General features: G+C 52.9%; 1 protein-coding gene across 2 annotated transcripts; it reads left to right on the forward strand.

The window, feature by feature from the left end:
• The first annotated feature begins 142 nt into the window (after positions 1 to 142).
• Positions 143 to 26,095, forward strand: TRAIP (TRAF interacting protein). Of its 2 annotated transcripts, XM_014953520.1 has the most exons (15): positions 143 to 277; positions 1,552 to 1,609; positions 2,880 to 2,963; positions 7,082 to 7,121; positions 9,777 to 9,904; positions 12,685 to 12,779; positions 14,034 to 14,147; positions 19,889 to 19,976; positions 21,827 to 21,916; positions 22,149 to 22,237; positions 22,966 to 23,121; positions 23,322 to 23,370; positions 23,904 to 24,029; positions 24,564 to 24,614; positions 25,703 to 26,095. In XM_014953520.1, exons 1-15 carry the CDS (start codon positions 180 to 182, stop codon positions 25,838 to 25,840), a joined length of 1,404 nt encoding a protein of 467 aa, XP_014809006.1. In that variant the 5' UTR covers positions 143 to 179; the 3' UTR covers positions 25,841 to 26,095. The 2 variants fall into 2 exon arrangements, with proteins under 2 accessions (XP_014809006.1, XP_014809005.1); XM_014953519.1 differs by lacking the exons at positions 143 to 277; positions 1,552 to 1,609; positions 2,880 to 2,963; ... (2 more) ...; positions 12,685 to 12,779; positions 14,034 to 14,147 and adding exons at positions 14,314 to 14,704; positions 17,485 to 17,579; positions 18,834 to 18,947.

Here is a 26,095-nt window from a genome sequence, read left to right on the forward strand (position 1 = left end):
TTCCGTGGCCCCCGGGCCGCCGTGCCCGCGCTCTGCCCCGTGAGGTCACTTCCGGGCCGGGCCGGAAGCGGCGAGCGCGCGGCCGGATTTGAATCGCGCAGGGCCGCGCCGCCGCCTCTCCGCTACCGGGGGCACCGGCCCCCGCCGACCTCCCTTCCCCTCCCTCCCCATCCCCCGCCATGCCCATCCGCGCCCACTGCACCATCTGCTCCGACTTCTTCGACAACGAGCGGGACGTGGCGGCCGTGCCCTGCGGCCACACCTTCCACTACGCCTGGTGAGCGGCCTACCTGCCCTTGCCGGAGGGAGGGAGGGAGGGAGGGGTGGGTGCTCCGGGAGGGACCGGCGGCCCCCTCCTAACGCTCCGGGTTCCCCCGGCCGGGGCGAGTCGGTGGCCGGCGGCAGCAGCCGTCCCGCCCGGCTGCTCCTTCCCCCCGAGACCCGGCTGCTCCCCTGAGGGGGCTTTGGGCCTTGTGCTGGCACCGGCCGTGCCCCCTGCCCGGGCTCGGTTGTGGAGGGGACTGCTTCGTCCCGTGATGTCACCCATAACGGCAGCGATTCTGCTTTGTAGGGGATTTAAAGGAGCTCACGATGCTGCTGCAGGAGCCTGGGCTGCCTGGTGGCTCCTTCTGCCTGTGGTCTTCCTTCTCCAGAAGGGCTGGTGCCAGCAGCTTGCTCCTACACAGGGTGTTTATCTGGAAGGAGTGGTGTTAGCTTATGAGTGAAGCTTCCCAGGCAATTTCATGCTTCTGCTGGAACTGTTCTGCAAGTGTTTGTGTTGGAAGGAAATGGTTCCTCTGAGGAAATTAATTCTGGGGGGGAAGGAGGGAGCAGGCATTTGCTTTTCTCCTTGGCTAACTAACTTGGAGAAGGGCTGTCACTCTCAGGTGTGACGGTCACTTAACCGGCGGCACAGCTTAGGCTCGCTCTCCTCTAACAACCAACAGAGGAGGGAGAGCTTCCAAAGGTAACCTGCCAGCTCCAGATTGTTATCCCGCTCCAAAAATAAACTCTTCTGAGTGTGACGTGATGGCTTGGTTGCAAAATGCATTAGTGGCTCTCCTGGGGAGCCTGGCAGGTTTGCATTCATCAGCTCGGAGCAGAGACCGGCCCAGTCTCCCTGGCTCCACAGCCGCGCGTTCGGTGTCAGCGGCACCCTTTGGAGCTGACCAAACTGGGGATCTCTCGGCTGTCGTATCCTGATATAGCAGCTCTTGTGCCGCTCTGCGTGTGGATCCGTTCGCTCCTGCAAAGCTACACTTGTTCAAAGGCTTTCTCCCAGGGAGATCTGAGCTCTGTAAAAACTCTGCCCTGGTAAAGATAAGCTCGCACGCTAAATTCAGCTGGGAATTGTCTCAGAGGCGAAGGTAGAGTGCGCCTGCTGGAACACCGTGTTCCCGTTAGCTGCACCTCTGGACTAAATGTTTGCATTTCTGTTTTTAGTTTGTTAAAAGGAGTTGCATCCTGCTTTCTCCTGGTGAGTTGGGGGGTGGCCCTGGGAGCAGTGCTTCTGGACTTTTAAGAATTAACCATATATTTTTCCTTTCTCAGTCTCACCCAGTGGTTTGACACGGCACCGAGTCGGACATGCCCGCAGTGCAGAATTCAGGTAAAACCATCACCTCTGTACACCTCTGTATTTCTGTGGCACGATGCTCTGCTGAGTGGCACCGAGCAGCCATGGGCTGGGCCTGTGGTGACGCAAAGAAAAGGCTCCTGGTATGAAGTGGAGAGAACTTTCTCTCCCTGGGGGCTTTAGAGGGTGAACTCCTCTCAACCACCCTTCTGATCAGGAGGGGTGGTCTGAGGGTGCCCTGCTGCTGTCTGTATTGTAGTTTCTCTAGGAAGGTTTTCATGGCTTTTATTTAGGCTGAGTAAGTATTGGTGTGACGACAGAAAGGGCTGGAAGGGATTAATCAGGACATCAGAGTTGCATTTCTAGAGTCCCCTGCTGCTTGCCATCGCCATCGGGTGAGCAGCCCCGTTCTGCTGCACGAGGTCCTGGCGATTGAGTCCTTCCTTTGCAGCGCTGGGCTCTTCGTTGAGAAAAGCAAAGGCTGGGGAGGGAAGGAAGGATGTGCTCTGCTTCTGAGATGGGAAACCAAGGCTTGGAGATCCAGTGGCTTAATCGGGACCTGAACTTCTTTAAAGTCCCTTGTATCACCAGCCTTGATGCCGCCAGTAGGTCCTGGTGTGTAGTGGCTGCAGGAGATGTTGCCTCATGTTCAGATGTAGGGATTCAGCCAGCTGCAGCTCGGGCTTGTTCTATGTTCGTGCTTCTTTCTTCCTCTCAAGGTCTTGGCCCTTGTTCTTTCCCTGACTTGTTGATTCCCTCTGTTCTTCACTGCCTCTTACATCTCTGGGTTACCATGGAGTTATCGCGAAATAACATCTTATGTAGCAGTAACTATGCAATTAGCTGGTGTCATGACTGTATATAATACTTAAAACACAAAGCTGTAACTGCATGGGGGAGGTGTGGAGAGCTATCAAATTCAATTACAGCACCTTCTGCCTGCAGAAAGCAGCACGTACTTCTGTCTTAGGATTTGGCATCGTGTTAGCTCAGCGTCAGCTGCTCGGGCCTGAGCTGCCAGAGAACAGACTGCGCTTGATTCAGAAATGCCTGAATCTTTCTGCTGCGGCTCAGGAGCTTGGCTGGAGTCGCGCTCCCAAAACTGAGTGTGTGTGTGGGGGGGGTCTGCTGCTGTGCTGATGAGCCAAAGCAGAGCATCGTCACTAATGGTGCCGAAAACGTGATCTGTCTCGCCTTTCGTGGCCTTGTGACAAGATGGTACCTTCTCCCTCTCTGACTCTCTTCCGTATCCGTTGTGTTTCCATCTCTGTGCCCATCACCCTCTTCTGTCTCCTGTGTTTAGGTCAGCAAAAGACACATCATCAACAAGCTGTTTTTTGATGTTGCCCTGGAGGAGCAGACAGCACCAGATGCGGAGGCTTTGCAGGTAACTTGACTGGGTTCTTACGTTGTGTGACGCTTCAGCGTCTTGGAAGCGTGTCCCGGGCCGCTGGTCCTCTGCCAACGGCTGCTTCCTGAGCTGGTGCTCACTGTGCTGCGCTCATGTTTCAGACCTGAAGCACATCAGTGTCTCCTGCTCATCTCTGTTCTCCCTCTTGGTCCTTGCCCAGTCTCAGCTGTGCTGTAGGGGAGTCTCCATGCGATAGGTTAGAGTTCCTCCTGACCAAATCTCGTGCGGTGACTCAAGAAGCCTCCTCTACTTCACCGCTCTTCCTTCTGGTTCTCGCCTTACCTGGAAACTCCAGAAGCAGCATCAAATAAACATCCAATGGCTGCTTCTCCCTTAGGTCTTGAAACCTTGGGGATGAAGCTACAAAGCTTCTCCAAAAATCCCAAATGCAATGAATTGCTTCTGGTGTCTGTGGCTCGGTTGTGCCCTACAAACCCCTCTGGAAAGGAGGGGCTGTTGGAGGAAGTGCAGGTAGGTTCCTTTGCACAGACTGAAAAGCAAGTGGGACATGGTGGTGATAAAGTCCTGGTTCCCCAGGAGAAATTAGGAAAGGGACTGCCTGAAGCTGCACCAGCAGTTGTGGACAGTGAGGAGGCTGGGTCCTTCGGGGTGGATCCTGGCTGGAGCTGGGTGCTGGGTGCTGTTCTCCAAGTGTCACCCTTAGGTGCAGAGAGCTGGAGGTGGGAAGGGATGAATGCAGAGTGGCTGTTCCAGGTTCTCCTCCTCTGTTTAGCATGGATGAAACACAGCTCCTTATGTCTTGGAGTTATGTGTTCCAAAAAAAAGTAATTGGTTGACCTTGGTATAATGGGACGCTTGTACCCTCTTGTGTTTAGAATCAGCATGTGCAGCAATTACCATAATTAGCAGTTGCCATGACAATGTTATATGTATATCGTATGTTTTTAAAATAAAGCCAGCCAGACTATAATGTCAGTAGCACTGTCATTCTCAAAGACTGCTAATAAAGAAACTGAAGGCCAAAGTATGTGTGCTGAGGAAATGAAGAAAAAGCATCTCTGGGCACTTGAGGCTGTGTGCCCTAGAAGTGAAGCAATGGCTCGGAGCAGATAAACATTGCCTTTAGTACATATTCAGATCTGTTCTCGCAAGTGTAAATAGACGAGTGACTCAGAAATGGGTCGACTGGAGAAAATTGCCCTAGAAAAGCTTTCTGTTCCCTCTCACCCCCACCCCAGGAGGTAAGATGGGTTTCCCCAGCCTTCCCCTCCAGGCAGGCTGTGCTGAAGAGCTGCTCCCTTGCTCAAGGACAGGACTCTGGAGCTGCTCCTGCACAGCAAGCTTGATGGTAACTCATCATGCTCCTACAAAGTTTGAAGTGTGGCCATCAGAGCAACATCTACCCCTGAGTGAGCAGCTTTCCTGATGAGAGCGCTGAGGTCACCATCTAATGGGGCAAAAAACAAAGATATTTTCTGTGTAGATCAGCATAGTTGCTTTGTATGGGTGTTTACTGCCTCATGCAGTGATTTGGGTTGCTGCTGGGCTGACACTGCTTTCTGTGTTGTGTTTTCTGCCTTGTTTCTGGAGGACATGGAGCACCTTAAGAACAAGTGCGACCATTATGGGTGGGATTTAATGTCCTTCTAGACTGGAGTTCTGTCTGCAATGGGGCATCTGCTTCTGGCCTGGGCAGGAGTTCAGAAAAGCACACATGATGGACTTCTCTCAGACTCCTTATAAGCTGAGAAAATAATTGGTGACTTCCTCAATCCGAAGTGATTTCACCTGAAAAAGCCCCCAGTACAGTGTTTGTTCCCAACCACTGCTTGTCCCTCTGAGAGCCTGGGTGAAGAGTGGTACTCAGCTCCCTAATCAACTGGAGCTCTATCTGTGCAGCCCGCAGATGTCCTGAAATGAGCATTTGGCCTTCTGCCATGAAGAGGTTGGACTGGGGCAAGGGAGTGTGCTGGAAAGCCGAGTGCAGAGCTGTGGTCCACTTGTTGTCTTGGGGAGACAAGCTTGGGATGCTCTTTTTGAGAACCAGTCTCGTGCACCCAGTTATAAGCGGTCAGAAGAGCTACCTCATAACCTGAAATGTCTTCCTGTTGTTGCAGAGTTATTAAAGTTATCTTTTTTGGATAATAATTTTCTTCACTCTCACTTCTGCTCTGAAATGTTTACGGACAAAAGAGTGCTGGGACTGCTTTGTTCCCACCACCAAGCATCAGTTTCAGCTGAAACACCAGAGGGAACTTGGTTCCCCAGAGTAGCTGCAGAGCACAAGCTGAAGACAGCAACGTGTCCGAGCATTTCTGGGTGTTAAACCTCAGTTTATCCTGTATTGCTCTTAAAGATGGTATTCACTGATTAGAACAGTCTCAATATGGCTGTTCACAGAGCAGGAAAAGTGTGAGTTTTGGGGTGTAACACCTCGGTGAGGCTCATCTGGAACCTGACACCTCCAGTAGCTCGTGATCTGGGGAGCTGAGAGCCTTCTGAAGGCGACTAGGAGACTTCAGCTTGTTTAGCTGGGCGAAAAGGAGGCAGGAGGAGGAGAGTTGCTGCCTGTAAACCTGCTGGAGGCTAGAAACCTGGGAGGACAGCTGTCTGTGTGGTCAGGATAAATTCGTTTGATCTTGGGGAAAAATGCGGTCTTGTAGCTCAGGCTGAGAGAGAGAGGAGAGCTGCTAGGAGAGGAGTGAAAACTGGGAGCAGCCTTCAGGAGCAGTGGTGGAGGGTGAGGGATTTCAGCTTAAGTTGATGAATGAGGTAATGTTACATAGCTGCCCGCAGTAGCCTGGGATTTCTTTGCTATCATGCTAATTAGCACATCTTGTGAGCTCACTAATCGTTCCTGAATAGGACTCTGAGGAAGCTACTTCAGGATCGTTCCTGCAGCAGAGTTAATTCCATGTCAGCCCTCCAGCTGTTGTCCCCCCAGGGGCAAATCCAAGTCAGCTCTGCTAGGCTTTGCACCGAGTCCCTTCTGCTTACCCAGCTTTACATCCCATATTCTCTTCCCTGCCTCTATTATCACTAGCAGAGCTTTCTTCTGGTCCTGTCAGATCCGTGGTCACTGGTAGTGCTATTCTCAGCTCAGATTTGCATGTAGCATTCTGGGTTGCACAGATTTGTGTGCTCTGCTTCAGTACTGTGTTGGCATTTTATTGTGGTTTTATTCCACTGCAGTTCCTGCCTGACTTGTTATGTGCTTTCCTCTGCAGTTCTCTAACACAGCTTTTTAAGTCATCTTCTGTTGACTCTTTCCTGTATATATTTCTCTCTCTCGCTGTTTCTTTTTAAAAATATATTTTATATATATAGATAGCTTCTCTTTGTAACCTCTCCACATTTCCTTTGGCTATTTGCCAGCGTTCTTGAGTCATATCCCTTCATTATCTATAATTTAAACTATGGGGCTTTTGCTCCCTCTTTCTGGTCCTTAATGAAGGTGTTAGAAACATTTGATCTTCCCCAGACCCTTGTGGGCACCCGGGAGATGTCACACGTCCTCAGTTTGGTATGGATCGGTTTTTTGGCGATCTGTTTACGGCCGTTTGACTGAGCTGTTAGCTCATATCAGCATCTCGAAGCTGCAGTGAGCTTAGTGTCCATCAGAATGCTGGCTGGTGCCTTTTGATTGTGTGCTTGGTTACTTTTTCAGGCATTTGGCTGTGCCTTCCCATCTCCCACCTGCACCTGATTAAAGTTCGCTTCAGTTCAGAGCGGCTCTCAATCCAGCTAGTCTGGCAACATCCCTGCCTTATTGCCTTGTTTAGGTAAAACGTTATAAAAATTGTTCCTGTCTGATTTCCTGTGTCTCCCTGAGAGCTTTCCAAAATTATTCAGCTAAAACAAGATGACTGACAGTGTGAGAAACACAAGGTTGACAAGGCTAAGACGAAACTGGGATCTTCTCTTCTCCCCCCGAAGAATGCCAGTTGGAGGTGCTCTTTGCGTTCTCTCTGATAGTACTTGCTTGTCACTTGGTGCTTGCTGTTGCCGTGGTCCCTTCTCAGCGCCCGGCTGGTGCACATGTCCTGCTGACAGACCTCTGGGGTACTTTTAAGATCTGGTGAAAGCTTCACCGCGGAGCATTTACTAATTGGCTTTTCTGTGTTGTGTTTCAGAATGAACTGGACAGGGTGAAGGCTCAGCTCTCCATGAAAGGTGAGTTCCAGCTGCCTGGGGGGGATCAGCAGCTGCAATCAGTGGGTCCTGGGCTCTGTCTATTCTAGGTGCTTTGTCCAGACCTGAGGAACCCTATGCAGAACCCACCCCTCTCTGAAGCTGAGGGCACAGTGCAGGCTGCAAACTGTTTTGCTGGAGATTTTTCCAAAAGGAGACCACCTAAAGCTGTGCAAAGCTTGTATGCCAGAGCCAGAGTCCACAGCCTGGCCCACCTCTGCTGTATCTGGGGAGCTCTCTGCAGGTTTAGGGACACAGATGCAATTTTTTTTTGCCCCTCTTCCTAATCACAAGCTACAGAAGTGCAGCACAACCATGTCGGGAGCAGGCTTGCTGAAAGCAAAACCCTTGGTTTGCTCACTGGGAACCTCACAGCTGTACACAGCAAAGCCTTGTTCCTTCTAACGGATGAGGGGGTAAAAGTGGTGCCCAAAAGCAGCAGTGGGAGGGCTCTGGATTTGTTTGGCTGTTGCAGTGCCACATGTGTCGCGCCAAGAGCAGACGGAGTTCAGTGTGCGCGTTTCCATTTTCCCATCTTTAATTTTAGAGGATGTTTGAGGGAGGCAGGAAAAGCAAAAGCCCTGGAGACTTGTCGATGGGTTTTAAGCATCGTCTGTAGGCAGCCTGTCATCAGAACATGAGTCATGAGCAGCGAAAGGAAAATGTCAGTCTGAGTGACAGAAATCCAAAGACACACTAGCAGAAGGGAAGGGGAAAAAAAAAAATAATCTAAAGAATGCTGGGGGCTCACCCACGCCCTGAGAGTCGTCTTTCCTCTGCCTTCCCTGCCTGCACGAGACAGACACGAATAGCCAGGAGATTGAGGATTCGGTTCTTAGCCTGAGAGCAGAATTGGATGGTCTGCACGTCTCTATTCTGAGGCCTGTTCTCTTGCCAGCTTGGTTGAGTTTAGTGACTTGGTAGAGAGCCAGATCTTCTGGGGAAGGTGGCTGGGATTCTTGGTAGGATGTTATCCAAGAAAAACTGCTCGAAGGCCTGCTCATCTTCTCGGCTTCTGGTGAGTAGAGGTTGGATTTGACATTCCCTGTCCCATTCTCTGTTCATATTGGAAACGAGAAGCTCCTTCCCACCTCCTGCCTCCTTTGCTGTGGGCACTCTGCTCTCTGGTGGTTCTTGTGTATAAATTCTTCACTTAAAGACGTACTCTGTGCCGCGTGCTCTAGAGGAGCTGTGTAATTGCCAGTCTCTGATCAGCTTGCAAATGGCTCTAGAGGTGCAGAGCTCCGAGCAGACCCAGCAGGCGCTGTGGGAGGCACTCAGAATGAGCTGGAATCAGCACGGGGAGGTTTGACTCCTGCCATCTGCCTCTGGGCAACTGGGAACGGAGGAGGGGGAAGCCCTAATTCTCTTGGTGGTTGTGGAGTGCCTGCAAATGCCAAGGGAGCGTCTCCAGGCTGTGCTGCCTCTGAGGAAGGGTTATTCAGATCAATGGAGAAAAAATGCTGTACTCAGAAAGAAATCTGTGCTTCCCTAGCCACCTGCATGCCTCTGCTGGGATATGTTCCTCTCTTATTCTCCAGTCTCACGTGGCTCTTTTACTGGCTGATAGAGCAGTGAAGCTGCACTGCAGGTCATGCTTCTGTGGGACATGGTGGCAAATTTGAAACTGGATTGCTTGGAAGGAGAATCAGCTTTTTGGAGAGGTGTTGACTGGCTCTCCACTATCGTCAGGCTGGAGCTATGGACAATTATAGCAAAGACAGAAGATGCTTAGCTGAAGATTCTACCTTGCTCTCAGGGGGGTTAGACAGAGGGGTTGCTGCTTTCCCTCCTTGCCCAGCTGCTTTGAGCTTTCCAGTGATGCTGGCTGTTCCCTGCTTAGGTCTGTCACCTGCTGATGGTGGTGGTTGCTTTATGAGCTGTTCTTCCTTTGTCTTGACAAAACAAATTGAAATCTGGTGGTGTTTTCCCCCAGCTTCTCTCTGGTGGTCAGAGGCACGTGCTTTGTTCAAGGGTTGCTTGCCAGGGGAAGGGACAGCAGGACTCAAAGCCTTGGTGACCTGCAAAAAGTGGGCGCTCTGGGGAATCTACTTAAGCTGTTGCATGTCCCACAAAGTCCCCAGTGCCCAGCAGAGCTCTGCTTTACTGCCTCTTGCCCTTCGCAGGTGCTGTGGGGAGTTGTGGCAGCGTGGTGACACAGCAGCGCGGTGGATCGCTGTACGCTGCCGCCCCACGGCCCCCGAAGGGCTTCCCCACTCGGGAGGCTCCGTGTGGAAAGGCCGGGCTCAGGGCTGAGCTCTCCAGCTCTGCCACAGCTCAGTGTAGCTCGAGAGAAATGTTTTCTTCGTGCAAGCCTGGCTTTGAGAGCATGCAAGAGTTAAGATGCATCAGCTTAATGCTAGCAGGGCTGGCTCTGGAAAGCTATTAAAGGGAACTTGTTATCTTTAGTGAAGAAAATCTTGCAGCCTGCTGGCTCTGGGAGAAGCAATTGCTCAGTACAGCCCCTGGTGCAGACAGCACTTGGGGAAATGGCTCTCTACAGGAATGGCCAACTTCTCACAGCCTGGAGCCCGAGACCCCAAGCAGTGTCTGTTTGTGGTGCTCCTGCTGCTGTGGGGCAGCTGAAGTCTGGGTTACCAGGTCGTGACTTTTTCCCTTTTTTTTTCTCTTTTCCAGAGAAAGAAAAGCGAGAATGCCAGGCTGTTGTGGATGGGCTGAGGGACACACTGGATGTGCGCAACGCCACAATAGAATCGCTCCAGAAGGTGCTGGGAGAGACAGAAATGCTGTGCTCCTCTCTCAAGGTACCTTTCCCATCCCTGGCAGGACTTTGGCACTAACCCTGGCACAATTGGTGTTAGTTTTGCTGAAGGTCTCTGCAGGCCCTGCTGATAAAGAGATTGTGCTGGTGAGAGTTTGGATCTAGTGCCTCAAGACTCCTGTCTCCTTGATCTGTGAATGACAGAAGGGCAGTGTCGCTGGGTTTTCATGTTGGATTTATTAACCCAAAGCAAGTGGGGTGTCGCTGGTCTCGAGGTCCTGAGTGCGCTCCACCCCGGGGGAGACTCAGAGGCATAAAATCCAGGGCCTGTGGTAAAATCCATGGCCTGTGGTTTGTGTACGAGTGGCTGCAGGCTCAAGGCAGAGGTGGCTGCGATGGGGGAGCCACGCCAGCCCGGTCTGGGGGCTGCTGGCTGAGCCTGGCTAATGAAGCGGTAGCGCCGATCGTAAAGGTAGCGGCACGAACCAAGAGCAGGAACTGGCCCCAGCGCCCCGTTGCCGCAACGCTGGCTCCCTGCGGTAGAATGTTCTTCTGAAATGGGTTTAGGCCAGGCGGGACCCAAGGAAAATTAGTTTCTTGGTTTGATTGGAGGAAAAATCGAACTGAAATATACGGAGGGGGAGTTGCAAGCTTCAGCTAAGTGGGATTTGATCCAGCTAACTCTCCCGTCTCTGTTCTGTTGCCAGGGCTTTCCTTCGGTTAGGTTAGTGCTGTGTGAAGTCCAGGGATCAAATATTCCTGTTGTGTTTCAGCGTGCAGTGACTCAGTGTGTAGTCATGTACTGTGCGTAAACAGCAAGTGGAAGAGGGTAAGAGCAGGAGCTGCTTTGTTGGGATGTCTTGTAGTGAGCAGAGCGCCTTTGCTGTGACAGTGGGCTGGGACAGGCAGCCTCCACTGTGTGAAGATGACGTGCCTGTCACCAGAAGATGGGGTTCAGGCGGGGGGAGTTGTGAGCTGCAGGCTGAAAGGCAGGGTAGGGGTTAACTGTGCTTCCCAAGATCTCTGCCCCTTGGGCTACGGGTCCAACCCAATAGCCCAAACTGATTCATGTTCCTTGACCTCCATGGCCAAGTGGCCCAGGAAGAGCTTGTAGATGGGTTGTGGGGTCATCTTGCTGTATGCCACCTGCAGTGGGCTCTTCCTGAGAGGAACCAGTCCGGGAGGTCTCCCGACACTAGCAATGACGTGCTGTCACAGGGCAGAAGGGGAGATATAGTAAGGAATTAATGCTAGACAGGCCAGCACAACTTTTTCTACCTGACCATGGGTTTATATTCAATCTGCCTGGGGGCAAAGGCAGCCTGGGTCTGTGCCGTGCCAGAGATGCTCCTGGGATCCCAGGTGTGCCAGTGGCAGGATACTTCTGATGCTGCAGGATACTTCTGATGCTCCCTGCTCCTCCAGAAACAGTTGTGACAGTGGAAGCTGGTGCTCGCCGCTCAACTCGACATCTCTGTGCTTGGCTTTCCTGCCTTGGCACCTCGGGAGGAGGCTCTGTGGTTATCTTGCCTGTTGCAAAACCTTCTGTTTATGCTTAAGTCCTTTTAATGAAAGCTGGGCAGGGCAGAAGGATTAGGGACCTGGAGGTATCTTTTCTGTGGTGTACGGGGTTTCCGAGCTGAATGCCAAGCACTGTCTTATACTGCATCATTAAAGATTAAAGCACTAAACTTCTGCAGTGAAAATACAGGCTTAACTAGCTGTGAGGCAGGTCAAGCCCACAGGCTGCGAGCCCTTCTTGTCTTCTGCTGGCACTCTCAGCTGCTGCTGAACCTTTGAGGGAGAGTTTGCTGCCATTTCAGGCTGGCTGAGGCGAGGGACTCTGCTCCAGCCTGGCACAGAACACCCCTTTGGGGGATCTGAAGTGTAGAGAGCTCAGGTTGGGAAGAGCCAAAGGTGGGCTCTGCTGAAGCAAAGAGTAACACGTGAACCTGCAACGCTGTCCCTCTGCAGAGTCCCAGATGTTGGGTTTCTGAGATAGGAAGTGGATAAAATCCTTTCACTTGTGCATGGAAGGGAGCTTTACCAGGTGATGGTCTTCAGCCAGGCCTCTCCCTGGAGTCAGTGCTGCGCTGAAACCAGGCCTGGAGCCATTTGAAGGCGCTGTGTTGTCTAGGTTTGTGCGTGCCACAGATGCATTGGGACGCTGCTAATTGCGGCCAGCTTTCCCCTGTCCTCTGCCACGCTGCAGATCTCTGCTTTTCCAGCTCAGCTGAGGTTCTCTGTTACTGCTGCCTGCTACTGGAAAAGGTGGCACCACAGAAGGGTGTGAATCCTATTGCAGCCTCTCCAGGCAGGTGGGAAAAGTGCCCGGGTGGGCGTCTGGTTTGGTTGAGGTCTCCCAGAAGAGACCCACTCCTCATTCCTAGTTTTGCTTTAAGCAGCTAATGGCAAGGAGAAGTGGGAGGCTAAAGCAAAAGGATGAGCTGTGCACGGAGGAGAAAAGCAACAGCAAGGTTTGCCTGCCGTGGACACCCTTGCTTTTGAAAAACAAATTGTCACTGTGGATGGGGTCCTGTGCAGCCCCACAAATGCTCCCAGCAGAGAGGAGGCTACAGCACAGTGTCAGCACCAGGCTCCTCTTGCGATGAGCACTGAGACCCTGCTGAGCCTGCAAGGAGCGGAGCTCGGGGTGCAGCGGGGAGGGAGCTAAACTCTCCATAATCCTGGGCTGCTGAGGTGGTGATAGCATTAAGAGCCAATGTGTGCTCCCAGCTGCCCGCACTGCGCATAAGCCAGGATGTTTCTCTAACAATCCCTGGAGCCTTCCCTAACGGTCTGCGTCCGCTTGCTTCTCTGCAGAAGCAGATGAAATTCCTGGAGCAGCAGCAGGAGGATAACAGAAGTTCAAAGGAAGAGGCCCGCCGCCTGCGAAACAAGCTGAGGACCATGGAACGGTGAGATCCCAGGCTCTCCCTGGGCCTTGCAGGCTGGGCTGCCTGCCTCTCCCCTTCTCGGGGAAGGAGGGGGTCCTGCCGTGCCTGCTGCAGCATCCACCTCCACGTGGTGGGTCGTTTTACCCCATGTTATGGTTTGAGACAACCCGTAACAATTTCTTGTCATTTAGGCAATTATTCTATCACCCGATGACCCCTCCCCACCCAGGGAGGGGAATCGGGGAAAGCAAGGAAATGTGAGGGTTAAAATATAAATAGATTTAATAGGATAAAACTAAATAATTAACAATAATACCAAAGAACCAGTATCATCCCAATGCTAATATAAGATATACAGGAATTATATCAGCCAGTTATATCAGCAGGAAGCTGTGCACTCCCAGCAGTGGACAGCAAATGTCAGACACTGCGAGCACAACGGCTTCGGGAGGAAAGGAAGGGCTCGTGGGTCTGGCACTGGGGCAAGGGGTTCTCTGGACCACCACCATCAAGGGAGAGAGAGAACTAGGCAGCAAACTTTTCTAATTTATATTCAATGTGATGTTCATGGTATGAAATAATCCTGTGGGCCAGCCTGGGTCAAACGCCCAGGCCTCCCTCCTCCTCATCCCTGCGCCTGGCAAGGCTCAAAAACAGACCATGAATCTCAGGTAGCCTGGCTGGCTATGAAGGAAATACTTTCATGAATTCAGACACTAGGGTCTTCTAAAAGTGGAGTTTTCCCCAGCGTTAGAAAAGAAGTTAGTCCTGTGTTGCTCAATCCGGGACACCCCATAAGGCTGCATGAGCAACCCTGCCCTTGCCCCTGCTATGCTCCCAGATGGCCGCTCTCCCTTGGCAGCAGGAAGGCATGGTACTGTGAGGCTGGCCTCACCTCCAGTGCTCCCAGTGTGGCTGTGTGCTGCTCCTGTTATCAGGAGACACTGGGACAGAGCTCCAGGAACAGAGTCAGCCACAGGGCTCTAGGGCCCAAGAGCCATACGTTGGCCCCACGTGCAGTATTGTGTGTACAGCTGTCCCTCCTCTAGTCTGTCCACGTAGTGCTACTCTTCCCTAGGAAAAAGCCCTCCTTGTGGTGGGGCACTTGTCTCCCTTTCCACCCCCTGACAACATCAGAGTGCCTGCAGTGGGAGCTTAGGCTGTGCTGGCTCGTTGGAGGGAAGCAGGGCTCTGGTCTCTTTCTCAGCAATGTTTGTGACTCATGAACTGAGGGTACTTTGGGGTTTTTTTTTGGTTTTTTTTTTGTGTGTGCAGGATTGAGCTGTTGCTTCAGAGCCAGCGCCCCGAAGTGGAGGAGATGATCAGAGAGATGGGAGTTGGGCAGGCAGCGGTGGAACAGCTTGCGATCTACTGTGTGTCACTGAAAAAGTAGGTGCTACAGGTTTGGGGCAGTCGGTTTGTGCTGTCCTGGGTGCACCCAGGGAGACCCCTCTGCCAAATGTGTAGCTCGAGAGAAATGTTTTCTTCGTGCAAGCCTGGCTTTGAGAGCATGCAAGAGTTAAGATGCATCAGCTTAATGCTAGCAGGGCTGGCTCTGGAAAGCTATTAAAGGGAACTTGTTATCTTTAGTGAAGAAAATCTTGCAGCCTGCTGGCTCTGGGAGAAGCAATTGCTCAGTACAGCCCCTGGTGCAGACAGCACTTGGGGAAATGGCTCTCTACAGGAATGGCCAACTTCTCACAGCCTGGAGCCCGAGACCCCAAGCAGTGTCTGTTTGTGGTGCTCCTGCTGCTGTGGGGCAGCTGAAGTCTGGGTTACCAGGTCGTGACTTTTTCCCTTTTTTTTTCTCTTTTCCAGAGAAAGAAAAGCGAGAATGCCAGGCTGTTGTGGATGGGCTGAGGGACACACTGGATGTGCGCAACGCCACAATAGAATCGCTCCAGAAGGTGCTGGGAGAGACAGAAATGCTGTGCTCCTCTCTCAAGGTACCTTTCCCATCCCTGGCAGGACTTTGGCACTAACCCTGGCACAATTGGTGTTAGTTTTGCTGAAGGTCTCTGCAGGCCCTGCTGATAAAGAGATTGTGCTGGTGAGAGTTTGGATCTAGTGCCTCAAGACTCCTGTCTCCTTGATCTGTGAATGACAGAAGGGCAGTGTCGCTGGGTTTTCATGTTGGATTTATTAACCCAAAGCAAGTGGGGTGTCGCTGGTCTCGAGGTCCTGAGTGCGCTCCACCCCGGGGGAGACTCAGAGGCAGAAAATCCAGGGCCTGTGGTAAAATCCATGGCCTGTGGTTTGTGTACGAGTGGCTGCAGGCTCAAGGCAGAGGTGGCTGCGATGGGGGAGCCACGCCAGCCCGGTCTGGGGGCTGCTGGCTGAGCCTGGCTAATGAAGCGGTAGCGCCGATCGTAAAGGTAGCGGCACGAACCAAGAGCAGGAACTGGCCCCAGCGCCCCGTTGCCGCAACGCTGGCTCCCTGCGGTAGAATGTTCTTCTGAAATGGGTTTAGGCCAGGCGGGACCCAAGGAAAATTAGTTTCTTGGTTTGATTGGAGGAAAAATCGAACTGAAATATACGGAGGGGGAGTTGCAAGCTTCAGCTAAGTGGGATTTGATCCAGCTAACTCTCCCGTCTCTGTTCTGTTGCCAGGGCTTTCCTTCGGTTAGGTTAGTGCTGTGTGAAGTCCAGGGATCAAATATTCCTGTTGTGTTTCAGCGTGCAGTGACTCAGTGTGTAGTCATGTACTGTGCGTAAACAGCAAGTGGAAGAGGGTAAGAGCAGGAGCTGCTTTGTTGGGATGTCTTGTAGTGAGCAGAGCGCCTTTGCTGTGACAGTGGGCTGGGACAGGCAGCCTCCACTGTGTGAAGATGACGTGCCTGTCACCAGAAGATGGGGTTCAGGCGGGGGGAGTTGTGAGCTGCAGGCTGAAAGGCAGGGTAGGGGTTAACTGTGCTTCCCAAGATCTCTGCCCCTTGGGCTACGGGTCCAACCCAATAGCCCAAACTGATTCATGTTCCTTGACCTCCATGGCCAAGTGGCCCAGGAAGAGCTTGTAGATGGGTTGTGGGGTCATCTTGCTGTATGCCACCTGCAGTGGGCTCTTCCTGAGAGGAACCAGTCCGGGAGGTCTCCCGACACTAGCAATGACGTGCTGTCACAGGGCAGAAGGGGAGATATAGTAAGGAATTAATGCTAGACAGGCCAGCACAACTTTTTCTACCTGACCATGGGTTTATATTCAATCTGCCTGGGGGCAAAGGCAGCCTGGGTCTGTGCCGTGCCAGAGATGCTCCTGGGATCCCAGGTGTGCCAGTGGCAGGATACTTCTGATGCTGCAGGATACTTCTGATGCTCCCTGCTCCTCCAGAAACAGTTGTGACAGTGGAAGCTGGTGCTCGCCGCTCAACTCGACATCTCTGTGCTTGGCTTTCCTGCCTTGGCACCTCGGGAGGAGGCTCTGTGGTTATCTTGCCTGTTGCAAAACCTTCTGTTTATGCTTAAGTCCTTTTAATGAAAGCTGGGCAGGGCAGAAGGATTAGGGACCTGGAGGTATCTTTTCTGTGGTGTACGGGGTTTCCGAGCTGAATGCCAAGCACTGTCTTATACTGCATCATTAAAGATTAAAGCACTAAACTTCTGCAGTGAAAATACAGGCTTAACTAGCTGTGAGGCAGGTCAAGCCCACAGGCTGCGAGCCCTTCTTGTCTTCTGCTGGCACTCTCAGCTGCTGCTGAACCTTTGAGGGAGAGTTTGCTGCCATTTCAGGCTGGCTGAGGCGAGGGACTCTGCTCCAGCCTGGCACAGAACACCCCTTTGGGGGATCTGAAGTGTAGAGAGCTCAGGTTGGGAAGAGCCAAAGGTGGGCTCTGCTGAAGCAAAGAGTAACACGTGAACCTGCAACGCTGTCCCTCTGCAGAGTCCCAGCTGTTGGGTTTCTGAGATAGGAAGTGGATAAAATCCTTTCACTTGTGCATGGAAGGGAGCTTTACCAGGTGATGGTCTTCAGCCAGGCCTCTCCCTGGAGTCAGTGCTGTGCTGAAACCAGGCCTGGAGCCATTTGAAGGCGCTGTGTTGTCTAGGTTTGTGCGTGCCACAGATGCATTGGGACGCTGCTAATTGCGGCCAGCTTTCCCCTGTCCTCTGCCACGCTGCAGATCTCTGCTTTTCCAGCTCAGCTGAGGTTCTCTGTTACTGCTGCCTGCTACTGGAAAAGGTGGCACCACAGAAGGGTGTGAATCCTATTGCAGCCTCTCCAGGCAGGTGGGAAAAGTGCCCGGGTGGGCGTCTGGTTTGGTTGAGGTCTCCCAGAAGAGACCCACTCCTCATTCCTAGTTTTGCTTTAAGCAGCTAATGGCAAGGAGAAGTGGGAGGCTAAAGCAAAAGGATGAGCTGTGCACGGAGGAGAAAAGCAACAGCAAGGTTTGCCTGCCGTGGACACCCTTGCTTTTGAAAAACAAATTGTCACTGTGGATGGGGTCCTGTGCAGCCCCACAAATGCTCCCAGCAGAGAGGAGGCTACAGCACAGTGTCAGCACCAGGCTCCTCTTGCGATGAGCACTGAGACCCTGCTGAGCCTGCAAGGAGCGGAGCTCGGGGTGCAGCGGGGAGGGAGCTAAACTCTCCATAATCCTGGGCTGCTGAGGTGGTGATAGCATTAAGAGCCAATGTGTGCTCCCAGCTGCCCGCACTGCGCATAAGCCAGGATGTTTCTCTAACAATCCCTGGAGCCTTCCCTAACGGTCTGCGTCCGCTTGCTTCTCTGCAGAAGCAGATGAAATTCCTGGAGCAGCAGCAGGAGGATAACAGAAGTTCAAAGGAAGAGGCCCGCCGCCTGCGAAACAAGCTGAGGACCATGGAACGGTGAGATCCCAGGCTCTCCCTGGGCCTTGCAGGCTGGGCTGCCTGCCTCTCCCCTTCTCGGGGAAGGAGGGGGTCCTGCCGTGCCTGCTGCAGCATCCACCTCCACGTGGTGGGTCGTTTTACCCCATGTTATGGTTTGAGACAACCCGTAACAATTTCTTGTCATTTAGGCAATTATTCTATCACCCGATGACCCCTCCCCACCCAGGGAGGGGAATCGGGGAAAGCAAGGAAATGTGAGGGTTAAAATATAAATAGATTTAATAGGATAAAACTAAATAATTAACAATAATACCAAAGAACCAGTATCATCCCAATGCTAATATAAGATATACAGGAATTATATCAGCCAGTTATATCAGCAGGAAGCTGTGCACTCCCAGCAGTGGACAGCAAATGTCAGACACTGCGAGCACAACGGCTTCGGGAGGAAAGGAAGGGCTCGTGGGTCTGGCACTGGGGCAAGGGGTTCTCTGGACCACCACCATCAAGGGAGAGAGAGAACTAGGCAGCAAACTTTTCTAATTTATATTCAATGTGATGTTCATGGTATGAAATAATCCTGTGGGCCAGCCTGGGTCAAACGCCCAGGCCTCCCTCCTCCTCATCCCTGCGCCTGGCAAGGCTCAAAAACAGACCATGAATCTCAGGTAGCCTGGCTGGCTATGAAGGAAATACTTTCATGAATTCAGACACTAGGGTCTTCTAAAAGTGGAGTTTTCCCCAGCGTTAGAAAAGAAGTTAGTCCTGTGTTGCTCAATCCGGGACACCCCATAAGGCTGCATGAGCAACCCTGCCCTTGCCCCTGCTATGCTCCCAGATGGCCGCTCTCCCTTGGCAGCAGGAAGGCATGGTACTGTGAGGCTGGCCTCACCTCCAGTGCTCCCAGTGTGGCTGTGTGCTGCTCCTGTTATCAGGAGACACTGGGACAGAGCTCCAGGAACAGAGTCAGCCACAGGGCTCTAGGGCCCAAGAGCCATACGTTGGCCCCACGTGCAGTATTGTGTGTACAGCTGTCCCTCCTCTAGTCTGTCCACGTAGTGCTACTCTTCCCTAGGAAAAAGCCCTCCTTGTGGTGGGGCACTTGTCTCCCTTTCCACCCCCTGACAACATCAGAGTGCCTGCAGTGGGAGCTTAGGCTGTGCTGGCTCGTTGGAGGGAAGCAGGGCTCTGGTCTCTTTCTCAGCAATGTTTGTGACTCATGAACTGAGGGTACTTTGGGGTTTTTTTTTGGTTTTTTTTTTGTGTGTGCAGGATTGAGCTGTTGCTTCAGAGCCAGCGCCCCGAAGTGGAGGAGATGATCAGAGAGATGGGAGTTGGGCAGGCAGCGGTGGAACAGCTTGCGATCTACTGTGTGTCACTGAAAAAGTAGGTGCTACAGGTTTGGGGCAGTCGGTTTGTGCTGTCCTGGGTGCACCCAGGGAGACCCCTCTGCCAAATACCAGCAGCAGGCACACAGCCTCTGCGGGGTCTCACTGCATGTTTGGGCCTCCTCTGGGTGTTGACTGACAGTTCCTGGGGACCTAGATTGGAGCCTGTCACACCGAACTGTGCTGTTGTCACTGTGGTGACATGCGTGTCACCATGGGAACTGTCTCCAGAGTTGTCAGTGCACCTCTAAGGTGATGATGATTATTCCTTCCGTTCTCCTTTTGTGCCTGGGGGGAAATGAGTGGATGAGGGGCTCCAGGCTGTACCCTCTGCTGCACTGCACTGTGCAGCTGTGGGCTCGAGCGCTCTCTGGCAAGGCAGATCTGCAACGCTGTCCTCCCCTACCTCAAAACCCATCTGGTCCTGCTGGGCAAAAAACCCACAGCTTCTTTGGGTCCCTTTTGATGGCAGCTGAATAATTGCAGCTTTGACACAAAGCTGTAATGAGGCAAGTGTCCCCGTGGTGTAATTGGGAATGAATGTGCATGGCCAATAATGTGAAGTCTCTGAAAAGTCACTTAAAGCAAAGTCCTCCATTTGCTGCCAGCGTGGAGGCTGCTCTGTTGTCTGTCTGTCTGTCTTTTCCACTGGCAACTGAAATGTCTCTGGATCTGGTTTCCATTTTGCTGGTGAAACCTGTTCAGATCCTGTTCTCAGGCACGATGTCCCATGCAGCTTTTCTTCCCTGTGGTGTAGCAGGAGGTTTGACACGCTGTTGGGCGACTCAGCTCTGTTCCCTACAGGGCTTTGTGTCTCCTGCGTTTTCTCTGGTGGCTCTGCAGTTCCAGAGCTTCAAATTAAGAGCTGTGGGTTGTCTCTGAGAAGTTCTAGCTTCATCCTATTGTAAACACAACATAACTCTTCTGGTCTCTTTGCAGGGAATACGAAAACTTGAAGGAGGCTCGGAAGTCCTCTAGTGAGATGGCAGAGAAGCTGAAGAAGGAGCTGTTTTCTGTCAATAACAAGGTAAAGGGAGAGCATGAGCCACCAAGATGACATTTGGTCTGTAGATCGCTGTCAATAACTGTGCCCCAAACCCTCTGCAGTAACCCCCTTCCATGCTGAGCATTACTGGAGTGGTACAGGTGGTGTGGAAGTGTCAGGCTGGGGTTTCTGGGTCAGGGTGTGATGCTGCGGTGAGTGAGCAGCTCGTGGGCTGTTGTCAGGAGTGCAGTCTCTGGGGACACTGGTGGGGCAGCATATGCAGAGCCAGACAGAGTTTGGCAGGGAGCCTGGACTGCAAGGCAGCAGCACACAGGTGCTCCCCTGCTTCCACTGGGCTCTGGAAGCAGTGCTACCTTCATCCTGCCACACTGTCCAGCGTGAGGTAGCTCCTGCTGCAGAACTGGGCCCCCAGGAAAGGTGGGGAAGGGGTTTGGAGCCAGCACTGGTTGAGGAGGTCTTAGCCCTGGCTTGGCACAACCACAATCACACCCAGCCGTGTGCCTTCAGCCGACTGAACTGGGCCAGGGCTTCTGTGGGGTGCAGAGCCCAGGCAGGAGAGGTCCCTGAGGTGTGGTGAGGACAAGCAGGTGGCTCTGCACGGAGCCTGCCTGGGCTGGTCCTGGCCTGGCATAGAGCTTGGAGCTGCTGACAGGTCTCTGTTGCTGCGCTCCTCCTGCTCCAGGCCTGGCTGGGCTCTGTTAGCTCAGGTGGGAGGTTGCTTTCTGTCAGTTTTGGTGGTAAGTCCCCATGAAAAGTGCATTTCACTGAATTTCACTGAATTTTTAGAGTTGGAAGGAAGGGACATAGAGGTCATCTAGTCCAACTCCCCTGCTGAAGCAGGATTGCCTAGAGCATGTTAGAGTGCGTCACTCAGGACTGCATCCAGGCGGGTCTTGAAAATCTCCAAAGAAGGGGACTGACTCCACGACCTCCCTGGGCAGCCTGTTCCAGGGCTCTGGCACCCTCACTGTGAAGAAGTTCTTCCTCAGATTTGAGTGGAACCTCTTATGTTCCAGCTTGTGCCCGTATGTGTGGCCTTGCTCTCCAAGGCGCAGGTGTTCCCTGGGGCATGCCCGTGTCCAAGCTCACAAAGTGAGAGACTGTGGGTGGATTTGACCTGTTTGTGTTACTTGTCCATAGCTGTTGTGGTGCCTTCAAACGGAGAAGGAGGTTCTCAGAGTGCTGTGCTGCTCCCTGAGTGAATTCACCCCCTACATGAGGTGCTGCTGCTGGAACTGGCCTGCTTCTTGGCGAGTCAGTGCCAAACTGCAGTCACTGGCTTTGGGTCAGGAGGATGGGAGTCAGCGCGCTCGGGGCTGGGCTGACAGAGAACTGACTGTACCCACACTCTGTGGGCTGGCTCAGCCTCCCCAGCCCACAGGAGTCTCTGATGTGGTAGCGGTTCCGCTTCTCGACCCCTGCTCCTGGCACGCTTCCCTGTTGAATCAGGCTTGTCCCTGTGCCAGTGCTGCTGATGCACACCCATCCCCTAGCCCCCGGGGTTTGTAATTCCTGTGCTCCGGTGTCCTGTGGGAATCCAGAATGCAGCCACTGAGTCTTAGAGGGGGGGGAAAGCTGTCACCATCAGGCATAAATGCTGGGGAAAGGCTAGGTGAAGGTTTGCGTTGGGCAAGCAGCCCTGGAGATCCCTCTGCAGGCAGCTTGAGGAAATGGGCAGGCAGTTCTGCTGCTCTGATCCAGGAGAGATTGGTCAGAGGCTGCCACAGGAAAACTCAGCTCTGAAACAGGGGAAAGTAGCATGTGCCGCAGAGCACAGCGCTTTCAGGGGGGGATCTGCAGCCTCCCTCACCCACAGGGTTGTAACCAGCACTCTGCTTTTTTTTTTTGGGGGGGGGGGCTTTATTCTGCAGCTGCAGAAAACGGTTTCAGAGTTGGAGAAGACAAATGAGGAGTTAAAAAGCACCCAGAAGGATCTGAAGAATGCGGACAAGGAGATATTGGTGAGAATACCATTCCTCAGTCTGCAGTAACTGGCAGCTGGCCATGGCCTGCAGCTGCAAAGCCAGGAGTTATGCTGGCTCTAGCTCAGTGACTAGATTACCAAATCCACCTTACCTCTCTTACCTGCCCCCACCTCTGAGCTCCACCTGATGCTGATTGATGGAAAAGGGGCAAAGTATCCACTACTAAATCTTTCCTTACCTTGTGGGCTGCTTTCCCTCCTCCCTCCAGAGTTTGAAGAAGAAGATAGACATCCTGCAGGATACTTTGAAGGTCCCATCTGTAACCAGAGAGACACTCAGTCGACTTGTCTTTGAAAGGTTAGTGAAGTGTATCCTTAGGTACAGGCCAAGGATGGAGATGGCAGGTCCAGTGTAAGAGCTGACAGTTTCACTAGCTGGGCAGGCAGAGATGTGCTAGTTTGACAGGCATTGCAGTAGCACACTTGTCTTGTTGCTTGTATCCTATTTTGGGGTTGGTTTACCTGGAAAAAGTGTGTGTTGCAGGGTTTGGGTCAGGAAGGGGTGGAAGAATGGTCTGAGTTTTGGTAAACTCTTTGTCACTGTGTCCTGCCAGGGAAATAGCCCTAAAGCTGCTCTTCTGGTTGCCTCAGAGTTGGCCTTCTAGTGAGTGTTGGCATATGAGGACAGGAGATCTGTGCCTGGCAAAGAACCTAGCCTGAAAAAATGGCATTTTTCACATTCTTATCAAAGCCTTTCTTCTGAGGAACCTGTGCCATTAATTACCCCAGTGCAGGCAGCTGGGTTGTGTACCCAGGGCAGCAGCGTGCCCGTGTGTTTCCCTGGGCTCAGGGCGCTGCTGTTTGTAGCACAGGACATCCGAGGGTGAAGAGTAGTTTGGGACATTGACTGTAATCTCTGGGGTTCGGATTGTCCTTCCTGTGCCTTGGGAGCCCCATCCTGCTGACATCCCGGTCCCACTGCTGTCCTGCAACTCAACCACGTGGCGTGCAGCTCTGTCTTCCTCTGGTCAGCTGGGTGGCAGGCAGTGGCCTCCCGATGGCTGACCCTTTGCGTGGCCATTGCAGCCCTGCTCCTGTGGAACTGCGGCACCCGAAGCTCCACCGCCCGGCCCACAGCGATGAGATCAATCTCGATGCTACTTTTGATGTGGACACCCCTGAGCATCAGCCCTGCAGATCTCTCTTCAACCCTGCGAAAAGGCAGAAGCTGGATAAAAGGCCGTGAGTTTTCCCTCCTCTTTCAGCTTCTAAAGGAGATCAAAGCCTCTCTTCTTTGAAAGTTGCTGTGTGAAATCAGATAGCTCTCCAGCTGCCTGATGGCGTGCTGCAAGTTTCGTCGTCATTTGCTTGGCCTTGTCTGTCCTTGCCAGCTGCACTCCAACAATAAATCTCTGCTGATTTGCTCCTTGTGCTTCTTACAGGCCTCCTGTGGTAAATCTGGCGAAGAAAGTTCTGAAGGAAACGGTGGAGGTAAGAGGACTAATCTTGATTCCTGTATCGCCTCTTTGATTCTGCTGTTAATAAGCTCAGAATAAAGGACCCATTTTCCCCGTGCGGGAGATGCTGTGACCGTAGAGCGGCCCATCTATAGAACGACAGCACATCCTTCAAAGTGCTTTGCTTGACAGTCTCCTAGAAACACTGTATTGCTGCCTCAGGCCTCCTGGAATTGGGCAGGAGAGGGAGGATGGAGACCCACGTGCTTCTTGCTGATTATCCTGCCTCAAATGCACTTGGCAAACACAACGTGGGGCTGACCAGGAGGGCTGTGGGGTCAGCAAAGGGGGCTGTTGTCTCTGCGGAGTGCAGCGTCCTGCCTCCAAGGTGCTGTTCCACATGAGCCTTGGTGGGAGGTTTGAAGCTGCTGTTCTTTGGCCTGACATGCAGTACAGCAGTGACTATTACCCTAAATAGCTGTCTGCATTATTAGTGCTCCCTGGACGTAGACTAAATTCAGTAGATCATGCTGGTTAAAGGGCTTTTCTCATTATTTTGTGGGACAGAACTGGGCAGATGATCTGGAGGATGATGCTCTTCAAGGACTCCTGCCAGCGTTCATCAGGAACTCTGTTCTCTCCAAGAAGCCATCTTCGGGAAGCTTGCTGGGTCCCCACAAGAACGCGGGCACCGTAAGTCCGACTGTCCAGTTGGTGAGCTTGCCGAGGGCTGGCACTGGACACCTCTGTCCTGAAGTGACCCTACAGGACAAAGCAAATGAGGCTTTTACCTTCCCACGTACAGCGCGTGGAAAACAAATCTTGGAGCGTGAACCTGGCTGCTTCCCAGTCCTGCAGAGCTCCAGGGATGACAGATGCTCATTCCCTTCCTGGCAGCAGATTAAATGGCTGTCCATGTCCCATTCCTTCACCTCCTTGGAGCTTGGGGGATGGGGGGTTTCCTCATATTCCTCAGTCCCAGTGACAAAATCCTAAACCTTCCTGCTGCTTGGAAGGCTCAGCTTGCTTCAGAAAGTGCCCAAGATACCCACACTTTATTAATACCCTTGGGCCTGTCTTTTTCCAAAGGTGAGGGCTTAACACAAGTGCTGAGTGTTTCCAGGTGCTTGTGGCCTGCAAGGCTCCTGCTTCCCTATAACCCACAGGAGGAGAGGTAGCCAAGGCCTCGGTGCTGCTGCTCCAGCTCATTTCTTTCTCCTCTCCTAGGTGAGGACGGGGTACGACGGGTTGGGCGGCAGAACAAAGTTCATCCAGCCTGTATCCTTCCCTGCGGCTCGTGTGGCAGCAGTAGTAGTGATGCTGTGGGACCCTCGTGGCTGAAACTGAAGAGGAGGAGCAGACACCTCGGGGCAGTCCTGCTCCCCAGTCAACAAAAAAAAATGAGCTAGACCCTCACGGAGCCATCAGATTTCTCTGTCTCTCTGACTCTGAACAAGTCTGAGCTCAGCAAAAGGCATCGAGGTCCTGAATTTGCTGAGAGCATTGTCAGAGGTGGCTCGTTCAGACCAGAAATGGGTACAATTTGCAGGGACTGCCCATGCCCTTGGGATCTTTGAGCAGCAGCAGCGTAGCGCAGCCTTTTCCTGGCTGTGTGCCTGCCACTCCGTGCTCTTGGTAGAAACCAGGAGCCCGAAGCAGAGAAGAAGGGATCAATGGGAGGTGTGACCTGCTGGGAAGCCTTGGGCTGCTCCTCCTGTGGTGGGGTGGAGGTCCACCAGTGCAGGGAGGTGCTGGAGCCAGGTCTCTGGGGCCGGGTGTGCCCCTGCTGCTCCCCTGAGGTGAGCTGGGGAGGTGGGCATCCATCCCAGCGCTGATGGAGGAGCAGCCCATGTGTCTGAGCCCGAGTGCTGGCCGTGCTGGTTTGTGTCACCCTACAGTTCTGCTCGCACGGCCTGTCCCTGAGCGGCTGGGCAGGACCTTTTACACTGAGGTGACATCAATTTTTTTTGCCACTTCTGTGTCTCTGAAGGTTCTATGACTCCCTGTGAGTTTGAGGACTGGCTGCTCCAAGGTGTCTCGTCTTGGAAGGCTGCAGGCTCTGGCTGCTGTGCCTTCCCCGGCGCAGTGTCCTGGCTCTGACACGCAGGGGAGCTCTTGAAGCTCTGGTAGATCTTCTTCAAAGCTGCTTTGTGTGCAAGGCGGTGGGAAGCATCTCTTGGATTCGGTGGGGACAGGAGCACGCCTGAGCTCTGCTGCTGGGAGAAAGGGCAAAGCCTGCACGAGTTTTTCGTTTGGGTGCAAGTGTAGGTCCCAGCTCTGTGGTTCAGGCTGGTCTGCAGCAGGTATTGGGTCACTTGTGTCCCCGGGGCATTGGTCTGTACTTTCCTTGACAGCTTTACCTTCAGACAAACCTGGCAGAAATCCGTCCGTTAGCAGTGAGGAGCAAGAAGAAGAATGTCTCCAGGCCAGCATCTGCAGCTCCCTCTGCATCTTTCTCCACCAGCAGCAGTGGCCAAGCCAGACTGGACAGTTTCCTGCAGTGAGAGTCCCTGCCTGCCCGGGGAGCGGTTGGGCCAGCTGGCCACAGGGCAGGGTGGCCACAGGGCACAGCCCAGCCCAGCACGGAGCAACGTGCCACCACTGCTGTGCCATGTGGGTGAGACGAGCTGTCCTGGGGACAATCCTGGCCTTGCAGCAAGCCCACAGGAGACCAAGCCTCTGGATAACGCTTGGACTGATTTACCCCCCTCACTTTTTACCCTTCCTATTTTTGTGCAGAATAAACAGGGTTTTCTTAC

The sequence above is a fragment of the Calidris pugnax genome, unplaced genomic scaffold (genome assembly GCF_001431845.1).
Source record: "Calidris pugnax isolate Ruff unplaced genomic scaffold, ASM143184v1 scaffold247, whole genome shotgun sequence".
Classification (NCBI taxonomy): domain Eukaryota; kingdom Metazoa; phylum Chordata; class Aves; order Charadriiformes; family Scolopacidae; genus Calidris; species Calidris pugnax.

Coding starts and splice junctions, on each gene's coding strand:
- TRAIP (XM_014953520.1), top strand. CDS start 180: ATGCCCATCCGCGCCCACTGCACCATCTGCTCCGACTTCTTCGACAAC. Junction 9,905..12,684: donor TGCTGTGCTCCTCTCTCAAG/GTACCTTTCCCA, acceptor GCTTCTCTGCAG/AAGCAGATGAAATTCCTGGA. Junction 21,917..22,148: donor ATGCGGACAAGGAGATATTG/GTGAGAATACCA, acceptor TCCTCCCTCCAG/AGTTTGAAGAAGAAGATAGA.